The 14,158-nt window shown below is 41.3% G+C and overlaps 1 protein-coding gene across 2 annotated transcripts in view; it reads left to right on the top strand.

Moving 5' to 3' along the window:
- LOC140492065 (TNFAIP3-interacting protein 1-like) overlaps window positions 1-14,158 on the top strand; it is a 69,259-nt gene that overhangs the window by 14,193 nt on the left and 40,908 nt on the right. For both annotated transcript variants that reach the window (XM_072590773.1, XM_072590867.1), the window contains exon 2: window positions 7,819-7,948. In XM_072590773.1, the coding sequence (XP_072446874.1) occupies window positions 7,835-7,948 (114 nt within the window). In that variant the 5' untranslated portion in view covers window positions 7,819-7,834. The remainder of the gene's footprint in view (window positions 1-7,818; window positions 7,949-14,158) is intronic.

Raw genomic sequence — 14,158 nt, 5'->3', positions numbered from 1 at the left:
AGCTCAGAAATTCAAAGGCACTGTGGCTGTCATTGTTAGGTTCAAAATGGGTACCTAAGTATCCAATCTGCTGACTCTTCAAGCTCAACACACATCGGAATTGTGGTATTGTATCAGACTGAGAAAAGACTCTCTCGCTGGATCTGAAACAATCCTCGGGCCTGAATAGGGACTTCATGTTTGAGGGCTCCTTTGAAAAGTGGGGCAGGTGGGGAAGAGAGACTCTCTTTCAGGCTGATACGTTCAGAGAAACATGGTCCCTATGTAGATAAATCAGGGGTTATGAAGCTTTAAAAATAAGAACTTACTGATTGTGGAACTAGGAAGGATTCCTCCTCGTTTCACTGCACTGCCAAAGAACCATTGTCATTCCCATATTGTCCCCTTCCCCTCCTCCTTTCACTTTCCTTGATCATCCTCCAACTCACTGTCTCACTCTGATCGCTTCCATCTTTGTCCAAGTAGTGCTGTGAATTTTTCGTGCAGCCATTCAAAATTGCAACCCTCTGTACAGACAAGCTGCTTTGGGTCATGCAACAGGCATCTAGAGTTCAGGAGTTCCACGTAAATGAGGTTGAAAGCCTCATTGGTTGTGCCATTCTGGCAGAGTGATCATTTTAATAAGTTAACAAAAGTGCGAAAGCACTTCAATCCAGTGTTTGTATAGTGCACAGTGAAGAGAGAGTTTTAATGTTGGCCAGGAATCTCAAAGGGATTTTCCCAGAAGAAAGGCTAGTAATATTTAAATTTGAGTGCTTCCTGTTTAAGTTAAATAGAACTTTGCATACTGAGAAAATTGTTTCAGCTGGGACAGAAAGGGTAAGTGTTCAGCTTCATTTCTCTGTATCTATATTCTTCTCTCCTCTTTCCTCTCTGCTTATTTTAAATCTCTTCACCCTGATAGTTGCTTCTTTACCAATCATGTTGACAATTGATGCTGGTTGTGAGCAACTTGGCAAAAGTACGTTCAACATAGCAAAATTCATATTTGTGGTGGCAAAGAAGAAGAAATGTGTGCGTAGGTGACAAAAACAAATTGGAAAATCTCAACAAGTCTAGCGGCACCCATTGAGAGAAATCTGAGTTAACATTTCAGGTCCACTGACCCTTCTTCAGAACACTGTTGTGAAACTGGCTCTAGCATGTACTGTGTATGCCTTACTTATAAGCCATACACAGGGAAAGCAAACCAGATGGGGCATATAGTAGATAACTAATCCTATAATCCCTGTTTTGCACCACAATTCTTAGTGTTTGTAAAACTCTTTACACACTTCAGATGAGTGAGAACACTGGTAACAAGGTGAATTGCGAGACATAACCTCTCTTCGGTGTGAGACAGTGCATTTAACAGTGTATTGGTTACTAAAAGACAATACGGCATGGTGCTAATTATCACAATTCATTATCCTGCATAATTATTGAAGCAAGATAATTTATCAACATGGCCTAAAACTAATTACCATCCTCTAAAACAGTCTTTAGAGGATAGTAGAAGTTCTGAATTCAAGTAGAGTATCTGTTTATCCTAAGCTCTGGTGGTTATGGTTTTTAATGCGTTTTGCAAAAGGAAAAAAAAATAAAACTGATGTCTGCCAGAGACATTGTGTGGGATTATCTAGTTACTAGTGACTCAGTGTTGAGTCAATCTTCTTTGTCGTGCACGTTATATCGTTGCTAAATTTACGACCATTATAGCCTACCTCAATCCTCAGAACAAAAAAAAGATACAATGAACATCAATCAAATGTGCAAAAAAGCTGCTTGTTTTAATTTTAATGGGATGGGCTTTGGGCACACGGCCAACTCTGTCTGAAACAATGTGAGCAGAAGCAATATGGTTAATCTGTACAGTGCACTTGTTACTGGCGACTTTACAGGGTTTGAGTATGTGTGAGGTTTCTTCACATGCTGATCTGAATGACTTCTTCAAGGCTATGCCTAATTGTTTTCTGTCAGTATCTAATTTTACACATGTTATTGTTGTCATGCTATTATGCACATAAACATAGCGAGACCTGCCATCATTCACTGACTGTCAATGCAAGGCTTGAGGCTTACCCAGGATTGTGCGTTTCTTCTGTGATTAAATAGGATGGCTCTCGAGCCCAGGATCTTTGAGCACGCGGGGCAGGATGTCCCGCAAGGGAGACAAATCAGAGTGCTCCTTTGTCTTACCTTCTTTCTGTCACTCGGCCTCATCGCTGAGGCGTCTGGACTTTAAACATGGTGCAGTTTGATGGACAAATTGTCACCATTTTGGAGTGAGAAACAAACCCTTCCCAGTCATGAAGGTCAATGCTGCTTCTGCCTCTTGAGGAGAGCTTCAGAGTATCTTGAGGCATTTTCTTTATCCTCCCCGGAGGACTGACCATTTTAATGTTGCAAAACAAAAAGGACTTGGCAGAGGGTGCCTTTTTCGGCCATCTGAGCAGTTTCCGGTCCATCAAGGTTAATTTTTACAGGGGTTTGGTCTGAACATTTGTAGAGTTGCTTTGAAAAGGACGCAAGCATTTGTTTGGCAGTCCTCAGAATAAATCTGGAGAATACAGTGGAGATGTCGCTTGCCGATTTTCTCTCGCGCTCGTATGTGTCATTAGCGCACGATCCAGGACTCACTGCAGCACGTGGACATGGTGATGGCAACTGCGCTGTACACTTAAGATCTGTGTGGACTTCTGATGGATTTTCTGGTCAAATTCTTCCTGCAATACTTGCAGAAAACTGAGCTGGTGCAGCTGATCTCATGTTGGATCTACTAAGATGTGATAAAACGGTAAACACATTAGTCGATAAGACTGTGGAACTGTAAAATTACAAAGTTCAAGGCATAGAATTGTTTTTGACACACGAGTAGGATTGCAGATAACATTAGGCATGTCGAACATCCACTCTGGATGTGGTTAGTCAACATTTTAGAGATGAACACTGAGAAATTCAGATGTAACCACATGTACTTTTATAGGACTAAAAACATACCAATTGTCAAGTATAAAAGTGTTTCAAATTAGCTTAAATGCATAACTTTTAATGCAAGAATGTTTTTAAAATTCTGAACCTCAAACTCTTACAGTACTTAATTAGTGTGACAAACAGGAAGGCAGATTCATCATTCAGAGGAAATGTGTAAACTCCAATATTGGTCCCTACAGCCATTGTCTGGAAGATCTCTCTAGTCAATCACATGGTGCTTGCATTCCCTTCGATCTTTTTCAAAGAAATAAGTAAATTATTTTATTTTGGATTATTTGTTACAAAAGGGATGTCACAGGAAATACTTAATTAATCAGGAAAGAAGAGCAAGAAATGATGTTGAATTTGAACAAAACACTTGTTAGCCCTTAGCTAGGCTATTGTGTCCAGTTGTGGTGCCACATTATAGGAAAACTGTAAATGCTTTGGAAAGATCACAAAAGCGATTTACAAGAATGGTTTCAGAACTGAGAAACTTCACTTATAAGGATAGATTGTAGAAGACAGGTCTGTTCTCCTTGGAAAGAAGGTTACTGGGAGATTTGAAAGAGGTGTTCAAATTCATGAACGGACTGAATAAGTGTGAATAGGAGAAACTGATCCCTTCCCATTGAGGGTTTACGTTAAGAAGGTAGGATTAGGTAGTAGTGTGTGCAAGTTCAGATCAAATTTGACTTGTTTGCCTTTTTTGCCCTATTGGTTAGCTTCTCCCAGTTTGGAATGTACCTGGCTGTATTCATCACCCTAACAATAAACAATCCAAGGCATCTTACGATTTGGAAAAAATATGTTGCTACCAATAATTGACAGGGAATCAGGGAATTTTTTAATCTTACAATATGCAGGTTCCATTGCACTTAGACTGAATATTTGGTGTGAAATAAAAGTGGGTGAGGATGATAACTCCATATGAGACGCTCTTAACTTTTACTTAGCTACCTAATCATTTTAAAACACAGATTCAATGCCAGGTATTGTCTCCAAAAAAAAGGCTAAAGGCTGACAATTGAAGAGCAGCAGGAAATGAGACTCAAACAAAATAAGTCATAGTTCTGAAAAACATCATCACCTACAGCTGACAGCAGCAGATCCTGGAGAATGTGTGGGAGGCAGCTCCTGATCTACACCTCAGATTATTACTGATAAAAATCAATATCATCTCTTATGTGTCAGTAGAGCCAATTTGAAAACAAAATTAAACTTTCTGAACATAAATGAAACTGACCAATATTTCTTGACAAGCTGGCAGCTATGATGTTAATTAAAAGTGACAAATTTCGACTCTGCAATGGGCAGCATTTATTGCCAATAAAGCAGTAAACTAACCTGATGATCTATCTATACAAACTATAGATAGTTTGTACAGTAAAAAGTGTGCTGTACAGTAAAGGGAGTGCCTCAATCTGATGTCATCCATTAAACATATCATCACAATTGGAAGCATAAGAATATGGAAGGTGAAGGAATAGAAGCTGGAATAGGCCCTGTGGCTTTGGAGCTTCCACCTATATTCAAAAACAGATCATGACAGACTCTCTACTTCAATGCCACAATCCTACATTTTGTCATGTCCCTGAATTATCTTATTACTCAAAAAGGTGCTGAATCTATCTTTAATGGTCTCAATAACAGAACATCTGCAGCTTTCTGTGGTAGAAAATTCCAAACATTCACAACCCTTTGAATGAATAGATTTCCCCTCATCTTGGTCCTAAATCACCGGCCGCTTTTTCTGACAAAGTGATGCCATGTTTTAGATTCCCCAGGCAGGGGGAACGGCCTTTCATATCCATTCGTGGGTTGAGAAGATGAACCCATAATGAAGGATTGAGTGAGTTTGTCCAAGTCTCTCTAAATGTTAGAAAAATGAAATATGACCTCATTGAATGACATCCTGTTCTGAGCAGCTTCACAGGGTTGATACTGAGAGGTGGCTTCCCTTGGCTAGGGAATCTGGAACATGGGTACAGCCAGTTAAGAGACCACCACCTCCACTGCCATTGAGGATGATGGCCTGCCTCTCTGAGTGTGGCTGGTCCAAACAGTGGGCAATTAACTTGGCAGCAACAATAGCATCATTGATAGATGTGGCCATAGATGTGGCTGAAAGAAGGTGAACTGTATCTTCACATTGAAATGCCCTCAAAGTACTGGGAAGACATTTTCTTAATGGGTTGAGTCCTCAGCAAGAGGCAAAACCTCCAACAACAGTGTCATAGCCACCGGGACACCCACTGCTGATAGTGTGCTTTGAACATCTAAAATGTCCCCTAGAGGAAACCATTGGGAGACACCTAAATGTCACTGGTAGCCCCATACAGCAGGGGACAAGCCAGTAAAATGCTCATAGTTGGATTAGTGGTCCAGTACTTGGCCGCCTGGCTCTGATCAGTGGGATTCTCACCTTTGGAAACAGTCTATGGCAATGAGAAGGTGCCAAGTTTTGACTATCAATTTCTAACCTTCATACCTCCCAGTAATTCTTTAGAGGACTACAAAATCTTGGAATTTGTTGCATTCACTCAAGTGAAAGTGTATTCTCTTTCAGATAAACAGCCCAAGGCTGTGCAAAATCCTTTAGCTGTGACTTCACTAATACTCTGTCTAAGAATACTTTAATGCTCCTGTTCCTTTGTCACAACAGACATGGCCAATATAGCAGAGCCAAAAGGCGCCACCTGCATTGTAGAGGGCCCATTGGGATTGAGTGCCCATGAAGTACTAAACTAACCAGCGTTGTGCCGACCCTGGGAATCAAGATCCCAAGACTTAAAATCCTGTCCCAGAGAGCTGCCCATAATTCAAGCACAAACTCCTCTCTGTTGTCCAAAAGTGCTACCAGGTGCAGTGGCTGTGGCCAGTAATGCATTTACCAGAGGCCTAGAACAATGAGGGACTCAGAGTACATTCAGCGAGAGTGAGACATGGTCTCCAAAATCATAACTGGATGCATTAATTTTCATCCAAAGGTTCTGAAATGATAATACAAGCGCAGAGTTCAGATTCTAACACTGGATGCATGTAGGAATTAGGTAGGATTCAACTTGGGAGATCAAGGAGATCATTACAGTGGCCAAGCTTAAACAAATTGGATTAGATTCCAGTGATTGTAAGATTTGCTGAGATAGAAGTAGACAATATTTTGAGTGTGGGAGTATGTGGCCATGATGATGGACTAGCTGACGTTCGGCTCCAGTTAATCATTGATGCAAAGTTTGACATTTGTAGAAGTTGATCTTAGTATATTAGTGGGATATGAGCATCACTGGCTGAGCCAGCATTTTCTGCCCACCCCTAATCACCCAGACGCAGATAAGAGTTGACCACATGTCTGTGGGGCTGGAATCACATGTATGACAGACCAGGTAAAGACATTGAGATTTCCCTTACTAAAGGACATATGCTGCCTCTATTTTTACAGTAATACTACTAAAAATGGACAAGCAGATCCAGTGGATTTCAGGAATGATATTCTGGGTAGTAGCCATCGTATTGTAGTCAGGCAGAGCCAACATAATTTTATGAAGGAAAATCATGCCTGAAAAATGGATTAGAGCTCTTTAGGGAATGTAGCAAGTTGGGTAGTGCATTTGGAATTCCAGAAGATATTCGATAAAGTTTGGTCTCCTTATATAAGGGAGTGATATACTTGTATCTCAATAAGTTCAGGGAAGATTCACATGGCTGATTCCAGGATGAAGGGGCTATCTTGTGAGAAAGGTTGATCAGCGTTGAACTTTACCTTTTGGTTTTCAAACAAGAAGAGATGGTTTTATTCAAAGATATAAGATTCTGAGAGATCTGACAGGGTAGGTGCTGGGATAATGCTTTCTTTCAGAGGGGAATAGGAACATAGGAATTAGGAGCGGGAGTAGGCAATCCAGCCCTTCGAGCCCACTCCGCCATTTAACATGAAAATGGCTGATCTTATCCTGGTCTCAACTCTACTTTCCTGCCTGCTCCCCATAGCCTTTTATCCCATTTTTCATCAGAAACATATCTATTTCTTTCTTGACTGATTCTGCTGCCACTGCCATCTGGGGTGGTGAATTCCACAGATTCACAACCCTCTGAGAGAAGCAGTTTCTATAATCTAGAATGAGGGGGTGTAGTTTAAGAATAAAGAGGTCTCCCGTTTATGATATGGATGGGGATGAATTTCTTCTTTCAGGGTGCCGTTTTGAATTCTGTTCCACAGAGAGCCGCAGAGTACGTGAATCTATTCAAGGCTCAGTTGAGATAGATTTGTGATCTACAATGGAGTCGAGGGTTACTCAGTAGGCAGCATATGGAGTTAATGCCACAATCAGATCAGCTAGGATCTTAGGAATCGTGAAGCAGGTTCAATGGGCTGCCTCTCCCATTCATGTCTCTTATTTCTTATGATCTTAGGAAAAGCCATTGCAGAAGATATGTGGATTGCATTGGGCCTGAGGGACATGGGGTCATGAAAGAGTGACATTGTGCAATGGAACACAAAGGAGGGACAGCAGAGGTGAATGCATCAGCTAAAGGAATACTGACTGATTGAGACAGGGATAATGCATCATAGTCAAAATTGTAATCGTAAATTAATTTAAGGCAGTCTCATCACTGCAAGTGTGGTAAAAACCTGAAGAGAGTCAATGATGTAATTGTCGGAAAGATATGAATAGGAAGGGTTTGGAGGGATATGGGCCGGGTGCTGACAGGTGGGATTAGATTGGGTTGGGATATCTGGTCAGCATGGCCAGGTTGGACCGAAGGGTCTGTTTCCATGCTGTACATCTCTATGACTCTATATAGACTGAATTGAGCAACAGTGACAAGGCTCCCATGGTTTTACTGTCACATCTGTATTAACAGGTACACAACTATCGACATGAGTACTGAGACACAAAGTTGGAGTGAGAACAAAAACATCAAACAGAAATTCGAAATTGTCCCCAAGGATCAGTGGATTAACAAGAATGTAGACAGCCCTGACATGCAGAAGGTGAGTGGTTGTTCATTTTAGCATCATCACCAGGAAGCTGAAATGGAGAACACCCTCTAGGAAACAACTGAATCAAACCCCAGTCAGAACTTCCTGCTTGTAAGAAATCTCTGAATGCACACAGCACACATTTCCTTTTATATCACAGCCCCTGTTGTACAGGAAATAGATGATGTGAGAAAATTGTTCCTGTCATATGGTCTTTTGAAACCTACTGAAAGACATCATTTGAAAATACTGTGGCTTTGGTAAGTCATATAATTGATATATTTTTCAGCTTTCTGTCAACAATTTAACTGAATCTCACCTTCAGTCAGCTGGGATGAGAAAATGCAGTCAGATATCATCAGCAGCTTGATAAACAATGTTATCTGCACTCAGGAAACAATTTACAAATAATGCTCAACACAGGCAATGCCTACTAGACCAGCAAATGAGCAATCCAAAATGCACCCTGGTCTACTCTGTGAGCTTGGTACTTGTCCCTGTGTGCAAGTATCCTGACAGCAGCTTTGTAATGCTAATTGTCAGCGCACCTCGAAGTGTGGATATAAAGTGCAGAGCAATCCTGCAAGTGGACAAGAGAAGTGCTACGAGAGTTCTAAGAGGCTGGTGTTCAGAGATGAGGGACATGTATATCTTGTGCCATGGAGTGTGCCCTAGATGTTGTTACTGGGTGTCCAAGATGGGACCACTGGAGGAACCAGCTAGCAAGCTGCAGTCAGCAGGTATCTGTTCTGCCTTTCATAGCTGGAATTGTCACTGTAACAGTGGATGGTAGGATAGGATGCTACATATTATTGAAGCCATATTCGGTGTTAATGAGGCTATTAAGGAACAATAATCCCAGTTGTTAAGTAGCTTGCCACTGCCTAGCAATAACCTTACGTCACTACCTGGAATGTTGGCTCCATTGGATTTCTCACTGGATTCTTGCAGATTTTTCACTGCAGACCACATCATGCAGCCCCTTAGACGATACTGCTCTACATTTTCAGAGCTGCTATCGGAAATATTATTGCATGACAAACCTTCTGGGTCACAGTCCCTTCCTCCAGCTGCAGGAAATATTATTAATACACAAAAAGTAGAATACATTCTGATAGTTTTGTATTCACTTAATCTTAGGTCCCAATTTAAAAATTCTCTAGAGCAATATTTATAGATAAAGTATACAGGTAATTCTTTTTCCCTTGAATGAAATGGGCTACAATTGATAAAAGCTGTTTGACATTCATGTCTCTGAAGAAGGGCTTATGCCGGAAAGATCGATTCTCCTGCTTCTTGGATGCTGCCTGACCTGCTGTGCTTTTCCAGCAACACATTTTTCAGCTCTGATCTCCAGCATCTGCAGTCCTCACTTTCTCTTAAGAAAACATACACATTAAACTGAAGAAGTGAGCCAATCATCCTGTAAAATCAGTTGCAAAGAACAATGAGTAATTGTTGAATTAATGTCTCCAAGCTTTCAATGTTACTATAAACATTAAACCAAGTTAAGATTCTGGCTAAAGTTTATGTTAATTGTTATTCTCATGGCCTGTCTTTCCATGGATCAGATCAGCTGATAGCCATTGTAACACTATCAATCAGCAATCTTGTGATCCAGTGGGAAATTGGTCTCTATCTTAATACAGATTTCACATAAACTCATATTATTCTTTTGGATTTTATGTTTATATGATTAGATTAGATTAGATTACTTACAGTGAGGAAACAGGCCCTTCGACCCAACAAGTCCACACCGACCCGCAACCCACCCAGACCCCTTTACCTAACACTATGGGCAATTTAGCACGGCCAATTTGATTGAGCATTAGAAACTTTTGCTAGGAGGGTTGTGCATGAATAACATTCAAAAAAGCCTTTTGTTTGAAAGATTCTGCTGCGAAGGAGAAGGCAGTTGGTCTTGGGTAGATTCCACTCTGTTTCACAACAATAATAAGTTGCCTTCATACAGAGATTTCAATATTAAACATGCCAAAGCACTTCACTGGAGCATTATCCAGCAACATTTGATAGCAAACAGCATAAAGAGACACTACTCAAGGAGGCAGATGTTTTTTTAAAGACCCCTGTAAAGAAGGAAATAGTAGCAAGGTGGTTTAGAGAGACAAATCCAAAATTTAGGGACTAGGCAACTGATAACATAAAGGAAGAAAGAAAATCAGGGAGAAAGGTAAGACAAAGGGAAATCGGACTGTTGGTCTTTGAAAGATGCTAACTAAGATCCATCAACAAATGTCAAATGTTTCGTGCTGTATTCCCAATACTTTCCAACCCCATATAAAGTGGTTGCATGGCTCATCCACTGGTCTGGGAGGAGAAAGTGAGGACTGCAGATGCTGGAGATCAGAGCTGAAAATGTGTTGCTGGAAAAGCACAGCAGGTCAGGCAGCATCCAAGCATCCTGAAGAAGGGCTCATGCCCAAAACGTCGATTCTCCTGCTCCTTGGATGCTGCCTGACCTGCTGCACTTTTCCAGCAACACATTTTCAGCTCATCCACTGGTCTGGCCTCCTAAGGTTGGATCCTTAAATGGTGGCTCAGTGGTTAGCACTGTTGCCTCACAGCACCAGGGTCCCAGGTTTGATTCCAGCCTCGGGCGACTGTCTGTGTGGAGTTTGCACATTCCACACAGATGTGCAGGTCAGGTGAATTGGCCATGCTAAATTTCCCATCGTGTCAGGTGCATTAGTCAGAGGGAAATGGGTCTGGGTTGGTTAATCTTTGGTGAGTCGGTGTGGACTGGTTGGGCCGAAGGACCTGTTTCCATACTGTAAGGAATCTAATCTAATCTAAAGTTATGCTCCTATTGGAAAAATTGACACTGAGTGATATTTATAATGAAGCATCAATTTCTTTTCACACCTTTCTCTCCCTATTCGTTTCTGTTGTTGTGAAAGGTGACATATACCTGGATTATGAGTTATTTTCCACAAAACCTTCCTTCAAAATTGTTGCTTGCTTCTGCAGTTAAACAACAAAACGAGAGTATACAAGAAAAATCCATAAGTTGTCACCAAAACTGCAATTATTACAACATTCTCAGGTATTGGGCATATTTTTTCTGGACCAAGAGGAAGCGGGTTTGAGTAGGTGGACAGTTACATAAAAGGAAAAATTGAATGTAAATATCATGCTTTCTTTCTCTGGCTTTAACAGGAAGTTATTCTTGCAGATGTTGGTTAAAAGACTTCAATTTTCTAATAGGCAGTTAAGTTTTGCTTTAACCAAGGATTCTGCATTAAATAGGCAGCAGGCAAACATCTTGAGCTGTCAGCACCTCACCAAGGCCAGTCCACAGAGGTTGGTAGTAATATTTCATCAGTGAAACTGACAGACTGAGAAGGCACTGACCAGTGAAACTGAATAGCCGCAGGCGTGGCCAAGTGAGAGGCTGCTTCTCAGAGTTTGCCTTCTGCATCTGACAGGTGACTGCCAATTTCTTGGGAATTACTTAATCTGTATTGCACTTCATCACATTCCACCACACTTTCCTGCTGTCAGCTATGATACAGGGGCAGCTCTAACCTGTCTAAGGAGCAAATGAAGCAGCAGCACTGATAGAAGCATTCCCAGAAGGAACCATTGGAGCAAAACCAGTACCAGCTGCCTTCTCCTCAGGCATGTACTGCTCCACAGGATAGAGCACAGAGTCAGAGAGTCACACAACATGGAAATAGATCCTTCAGTCCAACTCATCCATGCAGATAGACACCGAGATTGAGCTCCAAGGACGCATGACCCTAGCAACCAGATTCACAGAGGATCATTTCTCTAGAGGGGACTGGTGTTCCAGAAGGCTGAGGGAGGCGTTCACTGCAGATTATTGTTGTGACAAATGTCATGTCTCCCTTTGAGGGGAGGGCATGGTGTAACAGTAATGTGACTGGGTAAGTAATCCAGAATCTCAGATTTACAATGTAGGTTTGAATCCCACTATGGTAGATCGGGAAATTTGAACTTTTTAAAAAAAAATCTGAACTAGAAAGGTAGTCCAGTGGTGACCAAGTGACCATTATTAATTATGCTGAATACCTATCTGGTTCATTAATTCCTTTTGGCAAGGAGATTTACCATTCTCACCGGGATCACTGGACTCATAACATTAACTCTGCTTTCTCTCTGCAGATATTGCCAGACCTATTCAATTTCTCCAGCAAGTTCTGTTTTTGTTTGGTATGAGACACTGTCCTCTTCCTTCTCACTCTGGAAAAGTCATACATTGCTGTAGTCCCTTAGATTCCATAGTAGACCTGCCAGGTCTGAGTGAGGGACAAAGAGAGCAGCCTTTTCTGGCCCCTTCTCCATTTCTTGGGTGTCTGCAGCTATAAGAAGCCCTGTCCAGTCCAACTATTCTGACTTCTACTGCAATCCCTTTAACCAGAGTTCCTTCCTTTGACAGATCAAGCATGTGTGATCTATCACAGCCTCCTTGAGAAATCATGGAAGTGGGAAAACTTAGTCCGAGAGCCTTATCAGAGCTCACTGGAGAGTTTAATGAGTTCCAGAGCAACTAATTATCTTGTTGTTTTGGCGTCAAATCCCTCTCTAAGGTTTGGACCCATCACTTTCCAGGTCTGGGTTTGACCACAAAATTCCTATCTGGGCAGATCAAAGACTTATTGTTTCACATAAACATAAAATGTGGGAGAAACTCAGATCCAAAGAGTCACATTGGACTCAAAACACTGACTCTGTTTCTCACTCCATAAAAAGATGGCAGAACTGCTGAGTTACTCAAGTGCTTTCTGCTTTGATTTCCGATTCCAGCATTCTCGGCACTTTGCTTTCATTTTAAGACTTATTGTGTTCAGTTTTCTAGTGAAGCTGTGCCAATCTGCTCCAGGATAATCTGCAAGCAGCCTGTACTAGAGGAAATTGTCTTTCCATAGCTGTGTAAAATATAACCATATACCTTTCCTGACATTTCAAGTAATGGTAAGGTACTCTGTCAGATCAGTCATTCTACAATTCATACAAACAGCAGATGTGATAAAACAAATGTTCATATTTAATACTCACAGAGCTTAGCCTCAATTTGTGAAAACAAAGATGTCTGAAGCAACAACAATTTACAGTAAAGAAAGGGTCAGCTGAACTATTGGGTTTATTCGCTGTTGTATTTGCTCAAATGCTGCCTTGATATCAAGGGCAGTCACTTTCATATTGCCTCTGAAATTCAGCTCTTTTTGTCCATCTTCACTTGTATCAAGGCTGTTTGTGGTCTGAATGCTGGTGGAACTCAAACCGAGTCAATTATTGGTGAGTAACTGCACTGTTGACAACATCATCCATCACCTGCAGGGGTGGTAATTGGTTGGATTGAATTGACCTAGTTTTTGGGGACTAAACCTATTTGGGCAATTTCACACTTAGCTGGTTAGATCCCAGTCTCATAGCTGTCCTGGATAATGCAGAAGATAGTTCTTGAGCATGTCATAGTGATACTGTCAGCATTTACCAGAGACCATAGTTTTTGCTGTGCTCAGCACCATCAATACTGTAAAGGAAATTGAATTGGCAGAAGATGATTGCAAACATGTTAGCCATATCTTTTGAACTGTGATGTGGGGCTCTCCCATCACTGAGAATGGGGAGATTCACAAAATGTCCTCCTCCTAGTGGTTGTTTGATTGTCAACAAATCATCATGACTAGATGTGGCAGAACCGCAGGGTTTTAATCTGACCTCCGGATTGTGGAATTGGTTAGTTCTGAGTATAGCATGTGGCATTCCTTGTTTAAAATCACATAACACCAGGTTATAGTCCAACATGTTTATTTGGAAGTACAAGCTTTCAGAGCACTGCTCCTTCATCAGGTAGCTAGTGGGGCAGGATCATAGGACCCAGAATTTATAGTAAAGGATCAAAGTGTCATATACTTGATGCAAAGTATTTCTTGTTTGGTTTACAAGTAGTCTGCGTTATTGCTCCACCAGGCTGGTACTCCAATTTCAGGTATGCCTGCCTATCAACAAAGACGGCATACTTAAACTACTGGACTTGTGCCTCACAACACACTTCACATTCAACAACCAGATATACGAACAAATCAACGGAACACCCATGGGCTCACCGATCTCTGGACTCATAGCAGAAGCAGTAATGCAAAAGTTAGAACAAACAGTCTTACCGCAAATTCAACCCAAACTCTGGGTCAGATATGTGGATGACACCTTTGTAATCATTAAAAACACAGAAAT

This window comes from Chiloscyllium punctatum, chromosome 1, assembly GCF_047496795.1.
Source record: "Chiloscyllium punctatum isolate Juve2018m chromosome 1, sChiPun1.3, whole genome shotgun sequence".
Lineage (NCBI taxonomy): Eukaryota > Metazoa > Chordata > Chondrichthyes > Orectolobiformes > Hemiscylliidae > Chiloscyllium > Chiloscyllium punctatum.
Note: the sequence above shows the minus strand (reverse complement) of the source record. Positions and strands in the feature narration are given on the sequence as shown.